The following is a 21,625-nucleotide window of genomic DNA, read 5'->3' on the forward strand; positions in this document are numbered from 1 at the left end:
AAACAGCTGTGTACGGATGGATATCTGGCTTGGCTATTTACCCTTGTCATATTCCAAGACTTGTTAAAAAGTCTGATTTTGACTCCTAGGGAGCCACTTCTAGAAGGTGGCGCTAGCGAGACGTTTCTTTTTCCCTGGGAGCCTTTGCATATTTGTTTTCTCATGGAGCATTGCCAATAGGTCTCCATATTATGGAGCACTGCTAAAAAGTCTCCATACATAGTTGGTCTCTTCAAGGAAGAGCCAGCACCCTGCCTAAGCTGTATGAGATAATCGTTCCTGAAATGTGCTCATTCAACATGGACGTCAATTAGTAAAAGAAAGTAAAGTGTGTGTATGTATATATACAGTATATAAGTGTATGTATACATAATCTATGATCCATATCTATCATTTGTCAATCTCACTATCTATCTAGCCTATCTCCAATGTCCCAACAAACAAGGCAGAAAACTAGTGAAAACGTGGTGCAGTGTAGAGCTCTCAAGATCCCGATCACACGGCAGAAAGGTCCTGGTAGAGTATATGTCGCGTAAATACTGCGGATTCTTCACAGTGGAATTGTGGACAGAAAATCCACAGCATTTACAGTACCAGTAAAGTGGGTCAGATTTTCAGAAATCTCCTCCATACTCAGAAAAAAAAAAAAAAACTGCAGCAAAAGGCCTGTTTCACACTTGCGTTGTGGCTTTCCAGTTCTGAAATCCGGCAGAGGATCTCAAAACGGGGCCAAAATGGATCAGTTTTGTCCCCAATCATTGTCAATAGGGTCAAAACTGTTCAGGATGCATTCTGTTCTGTTGTTGCATTTTTTGACTACACACAAAATCGGTGCAAGCTGCGGTTTTGCGTCCGTTCTGCGGAACGGAAAAAGCTGTAAAAAACTGATCCGGCGCCCATTGACCCACATTGTTCAGTTTAGATTTAATACAACCGGATCTGGCTGAAACTGATGCATCAGGATGTATTAAATGGCCCTGATCCGTTTAATTCCGGTTTTGAGATCATCTGCCGGATCTCAAAACCAGAAAGCCACAATACAAGTGTGAAACAGGCCTACACTGTGTTGTGCTACAGATTATCAATCCGGAGCTTGTCAGTTTATGATGTGGGTTTCAACATTTGCAATGCAAAGGTTGAAAGCAGCATAAGACCTGCTGCGATTCCTGCACCAATGCCACCACACAAACCAGCCCATTTCTGGTGGCTTTTGAGGAGGTGCATTTCAGAGAGACCCATTGCTGAATGTCCATGATGGAAATTCAGCCGCAGTCACCCCATGTGGCTGTACCCATACAAAAATGTCCTCATGTCAAGCTCTGCACTTGAGGATTTTTGGCCATTGTATCTTGAGGGATCACTGTATATAGATGGCTGCATCTTCCCCTCACACAATTAAGGTGCCCATACTCATTCAGTAGCTGACAGCTCTATCTCTCAACTCTCTCCCGGCTTCCCCGTACGCATACATGTTCGACTCTGGCAGCGGCCTGTTTTCCTGGAGAACAAAAGGATTGAGTGAAAATATTCATTTTGCCTGATCCTTATCTCCCCGACATCATCTGTCAGGGTCAAGTCTGGAGCTTCCCATATACATTAGTGTGTCTGCCGAACCCTCCGTTCTCTCTGGTTACGGCCAACAAAAGACTAATGTGCATGGCCAGCTTAAAGGGGTTCCCCTGGAATAGTTTAAAATGTCTGCCAATAACCTGTCCTAGAATGTAATCAGGACTGGTTGCCACCACTTGTAGAGCTGCCTTCATTGCTCTACAGTAGATGGTAATGATGTGATCCTGCCTCCGGTATATCATCATGGCTGAGCAGCCCGACAGGAACACACACCACTATGTAGTATAGGCAAGTGCTAGAGTGTAGTGAGGCATCGACCCCTCACCTGCCAGGCAGCTCTGCAAGTGGAGGCAACCAGCCCTGCTCACATTCTAAAGCTCCATTCACACGTCCGTGGTGTGTTGTGGACCCGCAAATTGCGGATCCGCAACACACCCGCCCGGCCCCCCTATAGAAATGCCTATTCTTGTCCGCAATTGCAGACAAGAATAGGACATGTTCTATCTTTTGCGGAGCTGCGGACCTGAAGATCGGGGCTGCGCTCCGGAAATGCGGATGCTGACAGCACACTGTGTGCTGTCCGCCTCCATTCCGTCCCCATAGAAAATGAATGGGTCCGCACCCGTTCCGCAAAATTGCGGAACGAATGCGGACCCATTTGCGGACGTGTGAATGGAGCCTAAGACAGGTTGCTGGTGGCCATTTGAAATCATTCCTGGAGAACCCCTTTACGATGTGTTCCGAAACCTTAGGATTCGCCAGAATCAAGCATTTATGTATTACTTTTTTATTGTTTGAATTATTTTGCTAAATTTAGTGAATAATATTATTATGTATTCTATAGAGAAAAAAAAGCCACAGATGTACATTTAAATGGCGATTCCCAAATACTAAGGCAACAAATGTACAAATTGGGGATTGACATAAAGTGAATGTTTCCGTCTGACAATCATTTCCTACTCCGCTCCAGTTCCAAACAATCATTTAGTGAAAACATGTTTGCAAAGTTACTTTGGGGCGTCCTTGCAGTGGATTTAGTGTAAAATCTGTTCCCAAATAAGCCAGCGCTATCAGCTGGGATCATGATTGCCGGTCTCTTTACAACATAGCAGCGCTTGCCTTAACTCTTTTATGTGTTAAAACATCATCATCATTACCTTACCATTTAAAAATGTTTGTTGGTTAGCACAGCAATTTGCACGTTTGCCATCTACAATTTACAGTGATGTATTTTCATTGGCTTCTTAATTATCTTTCTAGGATCCGCTCAGAAGGACTAAATTATTAGATGCAGCGCGCGGAATAGTGGATGTTTTCGGTGCCCTGAGCCCAATTAATTTGTGCATCTCTGGAACAGCTGGTGGCATTTAGGCTCTAAATACTGCTTATTCTCCCGAGTGCACACCATTACAGTCAGGTGCCGGCATCATCACTCGCTGCACTTAATGGAAAGGCATCCCCATAAATGTGAAAAATAATCTTTATTTGCCATCGAATCATTGCGAGGTGTGTTTACATCACCTCTAGAATTAGGCAGCATTAGTTCCATTAAACCAATTTACAGTAGAAATTTTCAAGAACAACATTGTCGCCCGATTCATCTCTGAAAGGTTGATGTGTTTTGCTTTTCTTCTGGATTTGATCCGAATCTGAAAGCGGAAAATGTCGGAGGCTGCAGGACGTTAATGAAGCTGCGTGGCAAATGGTTTCATTAGCTGGCATCCTAAAGACACGTGCTGCTTGTGGCTGATTGGAAAATGGGGATGGAGACTAGTGGGGTCTGTAGTTTTCTCTAGGAGGGTTATAATGTTAAAGGGGTTTCCGATTAAAGGTCATCTGTCAGCAGATTTGTACCTATGAAACTGGCTGACCTGTTGGAAGCTGAAGGCATCTGTGTCGGTCCCATGTTCATATGCTACAAAGAAAAAATGTGGGGGGTTGAGCCCGCACAACCTGCCTGTAGGTGCAGATCACTATGGCGAAATACATATACAAACGGAAAATGCAAATGTGATCGCACACTACATCTAGCACTCTGCCCTCCATGCTGGATGAGACATTGGTGTACATTTTGGCCAAAGCGTAATTAAGCCACTCACCGCGTCAAGGTTGTCTCACTTGAGTGGTCCCTAACTCTTGTTCCTACCTGTTTATGGGCCATGACAGCCACATAAAGTCCAGGGAATGCAGGTCAGCATGCAAGCCAAGTACACTCTGCTTTTAACCCCGTCCGGTGCCATTACAGCTTTCATCGGATCCAGGGATGCAAGTACCAACATGCATGCTGAACCCATCATATACTTCTCCTGGAGCATTTTCTCAGCAATGCGGGCAAATATGAACATGGGACCAACACAGATGTCTTCAGCTGCCAAGCGCACATGTAACAGGTCAGCCAGTGTCATAGGTACAGATCTGCTGACAGATGCTCTTGAAAGCTGCCACAGATCCAGTTCCCAGCACCAACAGCATCAGCCAAGGGAAGCCAGCACAATGGCCATCTAAGAAATACCTGCCTCTCTTACAGTGGCTCTCTATTCTGGCTCATAGAGGAGGCCTGAGAGCAGAGTACCCCTCCACGATGTCCGTATTTCCCAATAGGGCTTATCAGATCTCTGCAGATCGGGCTCCTGGTACCCATAGCAAGCAGCTGATTTTAAAGGGGAAAGCCAGATGAATGGAAATGGTGTAATACATGAACATCTCTAGTCTGCCACAACAGAAACCTTTCTTAGAGTAAGTTCAGACATAGCAGTTGAGATTAGGTAAACCGCATCACGGTTTTATTGGTTTAGCCACACCTCAGTTGCTAAATCTGGCTAATTGGGGGGGGGGGGGATAAGTGGTGTACTCCTCTCTATATGTCTCTCTAATAGGACATATGGACAGGGGATGTCTACTTGAGACAGTGCCTTTTAAAGGGGTTATCCTGGAAAAGATAATGATGACCTATCCTTAGAATAGGCCATCATTATCACTTTGGCAGGGGTCCGAGACTCCGCACTCCGCCGATCAGCTGGAGCTCAGGTGAGCACTGTGACCTCCTGACAGCTTACCAAGCAGAGGGCCGTACATTGTATAGCGGCAGTGCTTGGCATTGCAGCTCAGCCCCTTCGACTTGAATGGTGCTGGGCTTCAACTAGGCAGTGACATCATTGGCCTAGGAAGAGGCTGTGGCGCTAATTGAGTGCCCAGTGTCTTCTAACAGCTGATCAGCAGGAGTCCTGGGTGTCGGACCCCCGCATATCTGATATTGATGACCTATCCTAAGGATAGGTCAGCAATATCTTTTCCTGCATAACCCCTTTAATTTTTTTGACCATTTTTTGTAAACAGCTGAATCCTTTTAGGCAAGGAGCACACATAATTGTATCCGTAGCGTTAAACTGGACATTGGTCAGTCAACACCACTTAGTGGGAATTATGCATTTTTAGTAAGCGAGTGGGCAAACCGCTTTGTAGGAAAGCAACATCAGACGGGATTATTTTCAAGTGTTTTCTGTTGAGTTTATTCCTGTTCTCACCACAAAAATCCTATGACCATTCAGCTGACTTGCTTTTGCAAGTCAGAGGAGATAGCTTTTGGCGGCACGTCCAGCCCTATATATGGAAATAAGATTGTTGTCTATCTTTTGGAATCCCTTTTTGTATAAAGGTCACTCCAAGATAAGTGAATTTACGGATTGGCAAGTTGCTTGGACTCCCAACCATCATCTGTAATCTATTTGTAGCAAGCACTCAAGTTCACTGCAGCACCACCACAGGAGAGATGAAGCATTACATGATTCCCATTGAGCTATCCATATAATGGGTCCTCCAGAGAGAGAGAGAGAGATGTTCTGTCTAGCTGCTGTAGCTATTTGATGGAGCATGAATGATGACTTTGGCAAATAGGCAAAATGCAATCATTGAATTTCATCTACATAGATCCTATGGCAGATACAGTAGTGTAAGTGCTTCGTATATATATGGACACTGACATACATTTTGTATCTTTGTGTGTTTAGTAGATCCAGAAAAAGACGAAAGCTCAGAAGACATTTCAATGCCTGGCAGCCCACAGACTGAAGCGATCCAGCACAGTTCAATCAGCACTTCCAATGGTGTGAGCTCCACCTCCGTGGCAGAAGCAATAGCGACATCTGTTCTCACCCAGATGGCAGATCAGAGTACAGAACCAGCTGCCTCCCGCGTCAATCTGGCTCCTCCTCCCGTGCAGCCTTCAGGAAGTTGATTAGGAACACGCTCCACTCCAGGTTTTAGCAGATGATTGGCGATTTCAGAGGGGAAAAGAGCGAAAGGCCAGTCTTGAGAGGTGAAAATAATGTAAAAACTCTCATTTTATGTTTTACGTTGTAGCCGCTATGGAACAAGTCCTGCCCTTCTTCAGGAGCGAGTGTCTCTTCATTTCCTTTTTCAACGTTTTTAAAGTTACTTTTTAGCTTCAAATCAATTAATGTGACCCCTTTCTCTGTAAAAACCTACGTTAGGGGGTTAAAAAGAAATTGTAACCCTATTTTCGTGTAAACAATACGGGGATGAGATCCGGGGTCAGAAACTATGCTAATGTCACCGTTATACCAAAGTTGCATAGTCCCCTTTGATCTTGATTGTTAAGGTCGTAATGCACTAGGCGTGAGAAAGAAAGACAAAATCGATTTTGCTTTTAATCTTTTGCCGTTTTATTTATTTTTTAATTTTATTTGCACAGCTGGAAAAAGAGAATAGTGGGGGATATTACTTATACTTTCTTCATTATTTATGTTTTTTTTAAATCTTTCTAATTGCACTAATTTTTAGTGGTTTGGACATCATCACATTTGAAATGTACAAAATGATTGCTCTTTATTTGCAGACGTTATAGTCTAAGTGCAATATTTCTTAGTTGCCTTTTTTTTTTTCTTTTTGGCAAACATACAAACTGAAAATAGTAAAAATAAACTCACCCCAATCCCATAGAGTGCTAGTTTATTAGAAGCAAGCAGGATAGTTTCAGGAACAACACCTCTGTATGTGCTCCCCAAGCTGTTACTTACTGTATTTGAAGGCCAGGAAAAGCCTAAAGACCTATTTTAGACGACTTTACAACTTGCATTTTTCATTGTATTTGCTGAGTTGTACTTAACTCTTGTGTAAGCGCGATCATTATCCTGTAACAGAATTTTCATACATTTTTTCGTGGAGAGACAAACCATTAAGTTATTGGGATGGAGTTCTTTGGCAATATATGTATGTTATATGTAGCAAGGCACTCAAAGTACAGATGTAGCAGGGTTAACGCACAAACTCTTAACTCTAATTTCTTAACCCATCGTGATATCTTGAAACAAAAGCTGTTGAAAACCAATTGAAAGTGTTTGCTTAACGCATTTAGTTTAGATAACACGTCTCATAAAGCATGTGTGTTAACTCTACTATATCCGTACTCTAACTTTCTAATGTACTATGTTGAAAATTAGCCCCGTTACCTTGTGGCACTGAGGTCCTGGGTTCAAATCTTACTACGGTAAACATCAGCAGGGAGTTTGAATATTTTTCTGTGTGTTTGCATGGGTTTCTTTTGGATTCTCTGATTTCTTCCAGCACTCATAAAGCATCCTGATAGATTACAGGGCATCTGTCAGAAGATTTGTACCTATGAAACCGGCTGACCTGTTGCATGTGCAGCTGAAGGCATATCTGTTGGTCCCAAGTTCAGATGTGCCCGCATATCTGAGAAAAATGACGTTTTAATATATGCAGATGAGCCTCTAGGAGCAACGGGGACGTCGCAGTTACACCTAGAGGCTCTGCTCTCTCTGCAACTGCCGCGCCCTCTGCACTTTTACTGACAGGCAGTGAAAACATTATTATGCCTGCCTGGCCCTTTGATTACGGTGAAGAGGGCGCAGCAGTTGCAGAGAAAGCAGAGCCTCTAAGTGTAACGGCTCCTAGGGGCTCATTTGCATTCATTAAAACATAATTTTTGTCAGCAATGCAGGCATATATGAACATGGGACCAACAGCTGCCAAGTGCACATGTAACAGGTCACCCAGTTTCATAGGTACAAATCTGCTGACAGATGCCCTTTAATTGGCTTCCTATGAAACTTTCCCGAGTTCATGTGTGGCAGACATATGAGAAAAATTAGCCCAACTGGGGACAGGGATGGCAACCTCTGTAGAGAGCAGAATATGTTGGTGCTGTATAACCATTAGAAAATAAATCATGGGAATCATTCCTCCAGGAGCAGGGGTGCTGTCTGTTTGCATGATGGCACAAAACCTTTCCTGCCAGCCAACCTTACTTGTGCCCTCTTCTACAAATAAACAAAACAAAAATTGGAGGCCATATTCCTAAGCGAAATCTTGGGGGGGAGTAACTTGCCCATATTCTTTCCTGCTTCCTCCTGTGTATTTTTTTTTTGACTAGCAGCCCAGATATTTTCTCATGTTGCCTGATAGATACAGCACATAAGTCAATTGCATACATTAGGGAGCCTATAGAAAAGGTGGAAGATCTCATCATACTGGAGTTCCTTTTAACTCTTTCACTGCCAAGGACATATCTCATATGTTCTCGCAGGGTGGCACTTCAGTAGCCAAGGACATATGAGATACATCATTGCTTCTAAAAGCTCTATCTCAGGCTGTATAGCAGAAGTCTTGTTTTAAAGCTGAGAGTCTAAGCTAGCTAAGAAACAGGCAGAGATTAAACCTTTAGAAATCGGATCATGAGCGAGACTTGCAGGTATATGCAGTTCCCACTTTACCCAACTGTATCTCTGGCTAGATCACGGCTAGCACAGCGATTCTGGTCCTATTTTAAAGCTTAGATTCTCTAGCTGCTATAAGAGCCAGTAGTAGCAAGGACATATTTCATGCATCCTTGCCTATTGAAGGGCTACTCTGTGTGGATGTTCTTGGCAGGAAAAAGGTTAAAGATACAACAGATTAGGATGTTGTGTTGTATACAACGCAGTGTTTTATTTGCCTATATTTATATATTGTTGAAGAACCCCTTTAATTTTATTTTAATGTGTGAGTCAGGAGTGCAAGGAAACATTAAGGCGAGAGTGGAGCCCATAGATTTTGCCAGCAATCTATGCCTGAATGTTTTATGATGCCTTCAATGTGATGCTGGCTTATAGAAGACTGCAGGTTAAATAGAAGTATATGTATATAAATATATATTTATGTTTGTGATGATTGATAACTAACATTCCATGATGTAAGGTAGTTTGTGTTGGAGGAGATGATTGTAAAGTACACATTCTCATTATCGAGGTTGCCTGCAGGATATTGAGTCCTCTCAATGTGCCATTATGTATTTTCATTCACAATGCAATATTTCCAGGATCACTAGGAAACTGAAAGTGTTTACTTGACTTCGAATCAGTTTTTCACAATTTTTATGTATATAAAATGATTACTTTAGCAGCATTCCTGCGACAAATAGTGGTTACATCATTTTTTTCCTCATACTTTGAATGGTTGCGGACCCAACTTAAATGAAATATTTTAACCTAAAATAATTTATTGTATTTTAAATGAAAATCACACTTAAAGTGTAAGTTACCTGCAAAAGTGACATAAAATGGCTGGAAAGACATATCACAACTCCAGACAACTACAGTCACACTGCACTTATGGAGTGATGGTGCAGATTACACGGCCAAACTGCTTTTAGGGACTACCTGGTTATTCTGGACCACGCATATCACAGCAATAGTCTGTCTATGGGGTCTGGACCTCCTTCTTGTAACAGCAGTCTGGAGCCAGAATACGTGGCCAGACTGCTGTTATAGCGGGAGGTCCAGACTACACAGCCAGGCTACCACTGTTAAAGGGAGGGGGGCAGAATAGAAAAGTCAGACAACTGTTATAGTTGTAGGTCAAGACTACACAGCTAGACTACCGCTGTTATGAGGGGAGGTCCAGACTACACAGCTAGACTACCATTGTTATAGGGGGGTCCAGACTACACAGCTAGACTACCATTGTTATAGGGGGGTCCAGACTACACAGCTAGACTACCATTGTTATAGGGGGGTCCAGACTACACAGCCAGACTGCTGTTAAAGGGGGAGGTCCAGACTACATAGCCACAATACTGCAGTTATGGGCGGTCCAGAATATACAACCAGACTACCACTGTTATGAGGGAAGGTCCAGACTACACAGGCAGACTACTGATGTTATCGGAGGGGGGGGGGGGGGGGGGTCCTGAATATACAACCAGACTGCAGTTATAGTGGTAGGTCCAGACTACACAGCCAGACTACACTTATAGTGGTAGGTCCAGACTACATAGCCACAATCCAGTTATGGGGGGTCCAGAATATACAACCAGACTACCACTGTTATGAGGGAAGGTCCAGACTACACAGGCAGACTACTGATGTTATCGGGGGGGTCCTGAATATACAACCAGACTACAGTTATAGTGGTAGGTCCAGACTCCAGAGCCAGACTACTATTAAAGGGGAGGTCCAGACTACATAGCCCCAATAATGCAGTTATGGGGGGTCCAGAATATAGACGACAGCCCTACTACTGTCATAGGGAGGAGGTTGAGGAGGTCCAAAACTACACTTTATTGATTTTCATCTGTCATGTCTTAGGGAATATGTATACGCATTAAGCACTGGATGAAGCTGCAGTAATCCAGGGTAAAGGCAATGCACTACCTTTTTTATTGTTCATTTTTTTTATTTTCCAGCTGAAGGGGCATACACAATGTGTTTATTTTTTTTTTTCTTCTAATGCCAATCAACCTCAGCTACATCAAATGTGAATTCTGCAGGAAAGCTTTATATTTGTTGTCTAATTTAAAGATAATTTGTGAAGGTTCTTAATCTCTACCGCGGACACGTCTCACTTTATTTACACATTTCATTTTTTTGTATTATACAATTGTCGCAGCTGTAAATTAAGATGATATTCTGTAAGTATGGAGAGAAAATGTATTTGGTGAATGGTGTTAGTTTCAATATTAGAAAAACAATGTTCATCTGTGTCCTGCGAGTAAATGATTTGTTCTTAAATCCATTTTGCAACTTGTCGACAAGTCCATGCGTAGCAATTTCTAATCTCTGAATTTAATTAACATTTCACAAACTGTACGCCATCATTTTTTAGTACAGTTTGCATGAGTAAATTATGTATAAAATAAATGCGTTATTTAAGATTGTTTTTTTATTTTTAATAATCTTATTCGGTTACTGTATTTCCATTGTTTACATAATGTCTTTATGATCTGTCTAGAAGGCAAGCACATAAATGTACATTGAAATAAACATTTTAAAAAGCAATTGACTTCTTTTGGAATATTTATTTTTATTTAGTTATTAGTTGATCTTTTATTTATTTTATTTTTATTTTTAAATAAATTTTATTGGCAGAAAATGACAATACAATATATGGCATGACATGTCCCACCAAACAATTGATGTGGGAATAGTTCGCATATCGATAGATATAATAAACTACATCTGATCAAGAATCAATTGCATTTCCATTTTTACGATTGATTGAGGGACAAGACATCAAAAACAATGTATGATCATTTTCTCAATTTTTTGTTTTTTTATATGTCAAACTCCCCCCTCCCCCCCAAGATCAACATGCACCCAAAAACTAACAAAATTCGCTCCTTGTGGCTCACCACGTGTGTCACCTATTACATAAAGCTGAGTTTCACAGGTTAAGACATATCTCCTCCCTCAGACCAATCGCTGTCAGGTCTTCCAAGCGTGCCCTTTGTTTTCTCCAGAAGATACCACCGAGTACCTAGGAACGGGGTTACCATCTCCTTTATCTCGTCTTGGGGCAGTACCTTTACTATGAATCTTCTCCATTTATTGAAAAAAGCCTTCGTGGCTCTACCCTTACACTGTTCTGTATCTAATCTTTCCATGTATAATATCTGTTTTACTATGCCCAAAACCTCCTCAATATTGGGCACCGAGGGGTACAGCCAATGTCTTAGTATACTCTTCTTTGCGGACAATAGCATTACATGTATCCCCTTGATGCCGATCACCTGCGAAGTGTTCCCCTCCGGGTCTATCGGGATATAGTGAAAAATACATTGTTGGGGAGAGAGATCCAAACCAATGTCCCATATCTCTTTGATCTGGGCGACCACTTCTCTCCATAGCTGGGATAAGGAAGGACACTCCCAGAGACCATGAAGAAGATTGGCTTTGGGTAATTGACATTTTGGACAGGCTCTAATATAATGTGCCGGGGCATCCTTGTAAGATAAATCAAAAGCATATGTCGCCTTATGAAGGATTTTAAATTGCATCTCTCTCCAGTTCTCACAACTCACGGCCTGTCTCACTCTCTCCAGTTCTCACAACTCACGGCCTGTCTCACTCTCTCCAGTTCTTACAACTCACGGCCTGTCTCACTCTCTCCAGTTCTTACAACTCACGGCCTGTCTCACTCTCTCCAGTTCTCACAACTCACGGCCTGTCTCACTCTCTCCAGTTCTCACAACTCACGGCCTGTCTCACTCTCTCCAGTTCTTACAACTCACGGCCTGTCTCACTCTCTCCAGTTCTCCCAACTCACGGCCTGTCTCACTCTCTCCAGTTCTCACAACTCACGGCCTGTCTCACTCTCTCCAGTTCTCCCAACTCACGGCCTGTCTCACTCTCTCCAGTTCTCACAACTCACGGCCTGTCTCACTCTCTCCAGTTCTCACAACTCACGGCCTGTCTCACTCTCTCCAGTTCTCACAACTCACGGCCTGTCTCACTCTCTCCAGTTCTCACAACTCACGGCCTGTCTCACTCTCTCCAGTTCTCACAACTCACGGCCTGTCTCACTCTCTCCAGTTCTCACAACTCATGGCCTGTCTCACTCTCTCCAGTTCTCCCAACTCACGGCCTGTCTCACTCTCTCCAGTTCTCACAACTCACGGCCTGTCTCACTCTCTCCAGTTCTCACAACTCACGGCCTGTCTCACTCTCTCCAGTTCTCACAACTCACGGCCTGTCTCACTCTCTCCAGTTCTCCCAACTCACGGCCTGTCTCACTCTCTCCAGTTCTCACAACTCACGGCCTGTCTCACTCTCTTCAGTTCTCCCAACTCACGGCCTGTCTCACTCTCTCCAGTTCTCACAACTCACGGCCTGTCTCACTCTCTCCAGTTCTCACAACTCACGGCCTGTCTCACTCTCTCCAGTTCTCACAACTCACGGCCTGTCTCACTCTCTCCAGTTCTCACAACTCACGGCCTGTCTCACTCTCTCCAGTTCTCACAACTCACGGCCTGTCTCACTCTCTCCAGTTCTCACAACTCACGGCCTTTCTCACTCTCTCCAGTTCTCACAACTCACGGCCTGTCTCACTCTCTCCAGTTCTCACAACTCACGGCCTGTCTCACTCTCTCCAGTCCCGCCCTTAGCTTTGTTGTCAGCGAGTCATCCTTGAGTTCTCTCTCCCAGTGTCTAAACACCTTGTTGCCCAGCCCTATAGAGTGAGTACTTTGGAGTCTGCTGTACATTTCGGATAGTGTACCAGCCGAGTTGTCCCGGCCTATCAAGCCCTCAAACCAAGCAAGTCTGTCCGAGTCTCCCAAACCTTTTGCTTGGTCCATAGATCTTTGATTTTATGATGAGAAGGATTTATGTTTGAGCAAAATGTTTAACTCTTACATCTCTGCAATCATAAAATCAAAAATTTACAGAAATGTAAGTTATTTTTAACTCACATATTTGGAGGAGTTTGTTTCCTTCCTGTGGTGGGCAGCAGCTCATTGAGTACCTGCATTTTCCAGGATGCCTTGCCGTTTGCTCTTGTTTCCCCTCTGCATGCAAAATATTCCATTGCATACAGCCCCAGAGATACATAGGCTATGTAACACCACCAGAATTTCCCTCTCCGCTGTCTAGAGAGAGATATAGCTATATACGTGTATGAATTTAGAAGTAGGGATGAAGGATGGAAGGTGTCTGGACCACTTCACCTCCTCTCTATGAGATCAGTACACCGGCACTGAGGGGAGGAGAAATGAGCAGGGAAGCTACTGAGCATGTCAGTCCACCTCTGAATGCAGGAAAAGGTGGACCAGAAGAATAAACAGCAGGGGGCGCTACCAGAGAGGAAAATGTACAGAAAAAATTACAATATTTTTAGTGCATGTATATTGGAATAATACTTCATTTGAAATGCCCTATTCATTGTATAATAATACTTTTCATGGGATAACCTCTTTAAGGAAAATTTATGCAAGCCCGTTCACAGTGAGTTTTTAGGAACAAAGCATTTATTCACAATCATTGTCTTATCATTGCAGAGAGATATGGCATTCTCTTTGTCACAGTACCACCTGAATACTGTAATACTCCATTCTCTAAAACTACTGAAATACTTACCTGGCAGCTAGGGGTGGTTCACTGAAAATTTCTGGTATTGATAATATTAGTCCGGGTGCTCTAGGATGGCTATTGATGGCCACCACAGAGGGACAATTTATATCCTGTTGTATACTATAAACCTGTATGATGGAAATACCCCTTTAATGCCAGCATCCCTGGTGGTCTAGGGTTATGAAGTGGTTATGCTAGCATCTCTGATTGTCAAGGTTGGCGAACAGATTAATAAATACCTGGTGGGTATCCATGGGGTAGTCACCCCTCCAGGTTCCAAGGGTGTCTATGCAGTATATTGAGCGCCATGTCCTCATTGCATTCATCTTGCATTGATCATAATTCTGGCACCAGTCCTTTTTATAGTCACCATGTTTTTTTCTTCTCCTGGGCTATAATAAGAAAATACAAGTCTCACATTTCCAATTTCCTGTTCACTTTTTTTTGGGTACAGAATTTATATTGTAATCTGTTTTAATAGAAGAAATCAATCGAGCACTTCATACCGAGGTCGGATTTAATATCATAGTTTAGTGTTATGAGATGGCTTGCGTATTATTTTTCACCATTGCACTGAATGAGGTCATATACTTTTAGTCTACTATAATTCCTCAGCGTACACTCCAGAAAGTAAATTATGGTGCTGGTCATAGACTGGGTTGTGTGTGCCCTGCCAAGATTGAGGCTGTCTCTGTGGTCACTGGACTTGAAGGATGACACGCTGGTTTGGCAGTATGTGGAATATGACGGCAGCGAAGTTGTGTTAAGAACTCGTGCGCAGTTTTATTTTCATGGAGGGGATCTACTTTCTTCATCTGTCAACTGCTACTCCTAGCAGATATTCATGATTCACTTAGTTATTGCAGTTATTAAATGAGCCTCGTAGCGGTGTCACACTGGCGTTTTGGTTTCAGTTTGTTAGATCCGTTTCAGGGCTCTCACAAGCGGTCCAAAACGGATCAGTTTTGCCCTAATGCATTCTGAATGGAAAAGGATCCGCTCAGAATGCATCAGTTTGCCTCCGTTCCGTCTCCATTCTGCCTGAGGATGCGGAGGCAAACGGATCCGTCCTGGGGGACTGATCAATGGGGACAGATCCGTTTTCTATGACACAATCTGGCACAATAGAAAACTGATCCAAAACTGTTCAAGACGGATCCGTCTTGGCTATGTTAAAGATAACACAAACGGATCTGTTCTGAACGGATACAGACGGTTGTATTATCTAAACGGATCCATCTGTGCGGATCCATGACGTATCCGCACCAAACGCGAGTGTGAAAGTAGCCTAAATGGCATGATATTAATTTGTTTTAGTGCTGGACAACTATCTGATTGATAGAGGCATCTCTAGGCATGACTTTCCATGACTCTTATATTCATGGGAATGTGTGCAGCCCAGGACAACTAAAAGCTGCTTATGTTTACAAAACTACTGTGAAACTGAAATAGATTTTTTTTTTTTCTCGGAGATTGACATGGCTTCTGATGAAAGGCCTAGCAGAACATTCTAAAAGTTCATGCCCAACAGTGCACAGAGGCCATATTGGTCCCTTAAAGGGGTATTCCAGTTTATGGATATTGATGACCTATCCTCCAGATAGGTGATCAACATCAGATCGGTACCGAAAGGCAGTGGACTGAGCCAGAAGCATAAGGCTCAGTCCATTGTGTAGTAGTGGCGTAGTGCAGCTCAGCTCCCATTCACTTGAAATGATCACCTGCTGAAAACAGCTGATCGGTGAGGGTCTGACACTGATGACCTATCTGGAGGATAGGTCCTTAATATCTAAAAGCTGGAATACCCCTTTAAATGTAGCCTTCTGGTGTAAAGGATCCATTGGACTCCTTGTGTACAAAGGTATTCTCCCCTAGAAGCCATGCTACGGTGGTAATGTAGAAGAGGGCTCATGCACCTCTTAGGAAGCCATCTCCATGGATCCATAAAAAAACGGAGCCGTAATATAGCCTTGTGCATGATTCCTTTAGGCCGAGGTCACATGAAGTCTTTAGCATACCTATCCAATTTTTTTCAAGCTACAGATGGCGTTCAAGGAATTTTCCTGTGTACTCTATCTATCATTCAGTAAAGTCACCATTCAGCCCCAGAATTAGGGCACTAAGCTGCAATAGGGCTGGCATAGAGGTGCAAGGGGAGTGAGAAGCCAGACATCTACCCATTTTCATGACCATTAATGTTTGTCTTTTATGGGGATTTTCCGTGTAACAGCTTCTTACTGTATTTTTGTACGAGCCATTTAGTTAATCATAACGCCATAATTTACACAGGGGGAAAGCCGCAGGTAAAACACATTATAAAGTGATGTGCTTGGCTGCCTGAGAGGCCTTGGTTGGGGTACTGTTTCTTCTTACGGAGGGCCCCTGTCAACGTTCCTCTGGATTTCTAGGAAAAATACATGAAAATTAGCACGTTTTACATCTGATGGCATCAGATAGGCTTAGGAAAGCTAATTTGAATATCTTTCCTAGTAATATCTCTCTCTCTCCCCCCCAAGCTTGGTGTCACAGTGAGGGACCATCATCTCCGCACTTAGTGTAATTTAGTGTTCATTTTGCAAGTGGGAGCAGTACTAAATGCTGTAAGCGCAGATACAGTAGTTGTACCCTCTTCTGTATGCCTGTGTTCAGGTGCGTAACTCAGAAGGGGCTCACCCAGGATGAGGACTAAAAGATTTTATTGTCAGGGCCCACTCAGCAGTATTATACAATGATATTATATATAGTGACACTGTAGAAAATGGATCGAGCGGCTGCTGGCCCTCATCTGAGAGCATAATCTTGACTAGCCACAGGAGTAGGGGTTGCGCAAGAGGAGGGGGTTCCAAAGAAGTTGCTGGGGGGGGAAGTGGGCCTGTTCACAAATTTACTGTGGCGCCCAGTCATTTCCAGAAGCTCTATATAGAGGTGCTCAATATGACTGAAGGAACTTTCTCTCAGGCCATGACAAAAAATAATTGTGGAATCGCACTCACCAGATCTTGAGGTCATCTGGAATGCAACAGCCTACCTGGAGTCCAAGATTCATCAGGGCTCCTGCGTAACAAGTCCCAGAAAAGAAGATGGAGGCAGCATGTCCGGTAAAAAACCCTTTAATGGGGATCGCCAAGTGAACTAACGTGCAGCAGGTTGTGACGTTTCGGCTGATCCGCAGCCTTTATCAAACACAATGTGAAATCTAAAAGTATCCGTTTAAATATATTAAGACACACCCACTCACACAGGAGTGGCCAATAACACAATGAGTGAGGTGCTAATGTCATTAAAAATGTATATTGCAGTGCTCCCACTCAGTGTATCAATGTACACCAATCATATATATATAAGATCCAATACCTCCACATACCTTCAGGGCACACATGTTCCTTGGCGTTCCTAGGCCACCAGTGCGCATGTCAGGGAAGGCGGAACTGCGTCACTACCCAGCTGACCCGAGATCACCTGACCGCGAGTAACTCCGCCCTGGTGATCGTCGCGTCATTCCACACATCCTCCGCTATGCGCACCGTTGCTAGGGACGCCAATGAGCCGATCCGCCCACCTCCACGCAATGAGAGCGGTCACCCCATAGCCCCACGTCACCAGTGCCGGCGGCCGGGTCCCGGGCCAAGCGATGCGGCGATCAGAGCTCATCGCCAACCGCATAATATCCTCTGGCGCAACCGGGGACCGTCAGAAGAGATATAGGCAGGGGCCCTCAGTCTTTATGTCTCCGGCCGAAACCCGGCCTAGGTGACATAATGGCCCCGCCTCTCTATTATCCAACCAGCTCCATGTTGCCAGAGACGCATCCAGGATCCAACACCGCCCACCGCGGTGACGTGTGGAAGGAGATAACCACACCCACAGCGGGGGTGCAGACAGGAACGAGCCCCCTAATAACTCAGTGTGCCATGATCCAGTGTGGGTTGGAAACAAGTGTGATAGTGAATCAATGAAAAACAAAATACAATTAAAAAACACTATACAGTGAACCAGTTCAAAGGTCACTCTGAACCATTACACATTTGATACAGAGAATTCTATATTCATTCCGAATGGTTGGAGTGCTCTCATCTCAAAGATCCATTTGAGCTCTTTTTTACGTAGAATCCGATCCTTGTCCCCCCCACGTCTCAGCGGGCCGACAGAGTCAATGATTCTAAACCTGAGTTGGTTGACCGAGTGTCCACGTTCCAGGAAATGCTTCGCCACCGGCTTATCAATCTGGGCCCTACGAATATTGCTCTTATGGGAGTTAATACGCTCCCTGGCTTCCATTGTGGTCTCCCCTATGTAGATCAACCCACACGGGCACGTGATCATATATATCACGTCCCGTGATCGACATGTAAAGAAATTTTTAATCTTATAGGGCTTACCACTATAAGGATGGGCAAAAGTATCCCCCTTTAACATGTTGCCACAGTTGCAACAACCGAGGCAGGGAAAACATCCCAACTTCCTCGGTGCCAGATACCTCTGCCCATCCCCATGTGGCTCACCAACCTCAGTTCTCACCAGTTTATCGCGTAGGTTGGCCCCTCTCTTGTATGCCATCATAGGGAAGCCCACAAATTCGTCTACCATAGGTAGCCCTTTCTGCAAAATGTGCCATTCTTTGCGTATAATACGTGCTATATCCCCACTGTTGGAGCCGTACGTAGAAACAAACGGGATCCGTTTTTGGTCCCTCTCCTTTTTCTTTCCCTGGAACGTGGACTCCCGATCAACCTCCCCCACCTTCTGAGAGATCCTCTCCACCAATCGTCGTGGATATCCCCTATCTAGGAACTTCTTCCCCATCTCATCCACCCTTGTCCCGAAAAGCTCATCCCCCGATACCACCCGTCTCACCCTTAGCATCTGACTCCAGGGCAATGACTCCACCATCCGTCGTGGGTGATTACTCTTAAACTCCAACAAGTTATTCCTATCTGTTGGTTTGTAAAAGATGTCAGTTTCAATACTTCCCTCCCTGATATGTACCATCACATCCAAGAATTGTAGAGAGACTGCCGACGCTGTCATGGTGAACCCCAACCCGGGCACCATGTTATTAAGAAACTCAAAAAACAGTTGTAGTTCACCACGAGAGCCTCCCCACACCACGAAAATGTTGTCGATGTAGCGCCACCAGCAACGGGCTCTCTCAAACATTGCGGCTCTGTATATGAGTCTGTCCTCCACCTCCGCCATGAACATGTTGGCATACGTGGGCGCCACGTTCGAGCCCATGGCCACCCCACGTACTTGTTGGTAATAGGTGTCCCAAAAGCGGGTGACCGCTCTCATTGCGTGGAGGTGGGCGGATCGGCTCATTGGCGTCCCTAGCAACGGTGCGCATAGCGGAGGATGTGTGGAATGACGCGACGATCACCAGGGCGGAGTTACTCGCGGTCAGGTGATCTCGGGTCAGCTGGGTAGTGACGCAGTTCCGCCTTCCCTGACATGCGCACTGGTGGCCTAGGAACGCCAAGGAACATGTGTGCCCTGAAGGTATGTGGAGGTATTGGATCTTATATATATATGATTGGTGTACATTGATACACTGAGTGGGAGCACTGCAATATACATTTTTAATGACATTAGCACCTCACTCATTGTGTTATTGGCCACTCCTGTGTGAGTGGGTGTGTCTTAATATATTTAAACGGATACTTTTAGATTTCACATTGTGTTTGATAAAGGCTGCGGATCAGCCGAAACGTCACAACCTGCTGCACGTTAGTTCACTTGGCGATCCCCATTAAAGGGTTTTTTACCGGACATGCTGCCTCCATCTTCTTTTCTGGGACTTTCTCTCAGGCCAACAGTGACCCAAACAGATCAGAGGCATTATACGGCATAATCATTTAAATTCTTATGTATTCGCCATAGCAACTAAAATGATAGCAGCCAAGATATTTTGAGAACTGGAAAATTATGCACAATGGCAAAAAGTTTGGTCTTTTTTCATTTTGTGGCTACAGCTTTATTACAAAACAAAAATAAGACCCCCCTCAAAAAAATAACTTTTTAAGCTACTTATTTAATCTTATATAGCCAAAGAGTAAATCTCCGGGATGTGCAGTATGTTTGTGTAATGTGCCATCTAGTGGCCAGAAGTACAAATTGCAAATAACACATACACATATACGGGATGTGCACAAAAACTGTTCCTGGTTTCCAACAGATATAGAATGGGACTTTATTGGAATATTCTTACACGCTGGTGGCTACAGTTGCATCAACTCAGTTTCATGTGGTATTGGTTGGTATCACACACACTCAATGTGCGCCCCACCCATGAAGTTTCAATTTTATAACTACTTGAAATGAAGGAGTGTTTTTGTGCACACGAACGTTGTTTATTTCCGTGTCCGTTCGTTTTTTTTTTTGCGGATAGGATGCGGACCCATTCATTTCAATGGGTCTGCAAAAAATGCGGACAGTACACCGTGTGCTGTCCGCATCAGTATGTCCGTTCCGTAGCCAGCGCAAAAAAAAAAAATAGAACATGTCATATTCTTGTCCGTTTTAGGCATTGTTACAATGGTTCCGCAAAAAAAACATACGGATGTCATTCGTTATTTTTTGCGGATCCGCAATTTGCGGACCGCAAAACACATACGGTCGTGTGCATGTAGCCTAAAGCTGTAGCCTGCTCTCCCTGCATTCACTGGAAGCCTTTTGGCACCAGTAGAGGTATAGAGTGGGCTCTGCATGCATGTTGGTACCTGCATTCCCTGAATTTAATGGAGGCCATTTTGGCACCAAAAATTATAAAAAGCAGAGTGGACCCAGCATGCATGTGGAACCTGCACTCCCTGAAATTTATGGTGGCAGTTATGGCACATAACAGGTAGCATTTAGTGTCAGGTTCCTGTCTTACAGAGATCGCCTTGACGTGTGGCAGACGGGCCCAAATAATTTTGTACAAAATGTATTTGCCAAGAATCAAAAATTTTCAAAATAAGCGTAGCATTAGCACCAGAATATTTTCTATTACCATGGCATTATTGTACTTTATTTGGTTTGCAGAGTGCTGTTGCATTGTATTTTTTTCTTTGTGTTTCTAGCCATGGCGGCGTGCACCTGCGCATTGGGATGTGCTGACTGACCCCCTTTTTCTTTGCAGTTTGTTTTTAAAGTACATTACATTTTCCTCTCTGGTAGCGCCTCCTGCTGTTTCTCCCACTGGTCCACCTTCACCTGCATTCAGTGGTTAACCAGACATGCTCTCTTCCTCTTCTCAGTGCTGGTGGAATGACCTCATAGTGAAGCAGGACGAACTGGGAACTTAAAGTGGCCCTGGAAAAAAAAACTAAACGTGGTCGCATGTCCAGATTGACGGAAGGTGGGACAACACAAGTAGGCAGGAACAATAGAAGTAGGCAGGGCCAGCAACACCATAGTGCACCTGAAAATACCACAGTGCAGCACAAAGCCACCCCCGCTGCAATATTGAACTGTATCACCGTCCTGTGGATGGCAATACAGCTTAATTCAGGAGGACACTTGTGGCTGCTGACCAGGCGCATAAGTACCTTATTCTCCTACATTTATTAATGCTCAGAGCATCAGATCATTATGTACCTGACTGGCGGCTGTGAGAAGGGCTCGAGCGGACTCCTGAGCATTGGCTCACTGGGAAATTTTCCTGTAAGGTCTATGGCCAGTCCACCCCTGCATTCCTGCTTCTAAAGCAATATCTA

The 21,625-nt window shown here is 44.1% G+C and overlaps 1 protein-coding gene across 2 annotated transcripts in view; it reads left to right on the plus strand.

The window, feature by feature from the left end:
* Positions 1-7,479, plus strand: part of ATF2 (activating transcription factor 2) — a 96,119-nt gene extending 88,640 nt beyond the window's left edge. For both annotated transcript variants that reach the window (XM_040439626.1, XM_040439627.1), the window contains exon 12: positions 5,577-7,479. In XM_040439626.1, the coding sequence (XP_040295560.1) occupies positions 5,577-5,803 (227 nt within the window). In that variant the 3' untranslated portion in view covers positions 5,804-7,479. The remainder of the gene's footprint in view (positions 1-5,576) is intronic.
* The last annotated feature ends 14,146 nt before the right edge of the window (positions 7,480-21,625 follow it).

This window comes from Bufo bufo, chromosome 7, assembly GCF_905171765.1.
Source record: "Bufo bufo chromosome 7, aBufBuf1.1, whole genome shotgun sequence".
Classification (NCBI taxonomy): Eukaryota; Metazoa; Chordata; class Amphibia; order Anura; family Bufonidae; genus Bufo; species Bufo bufo.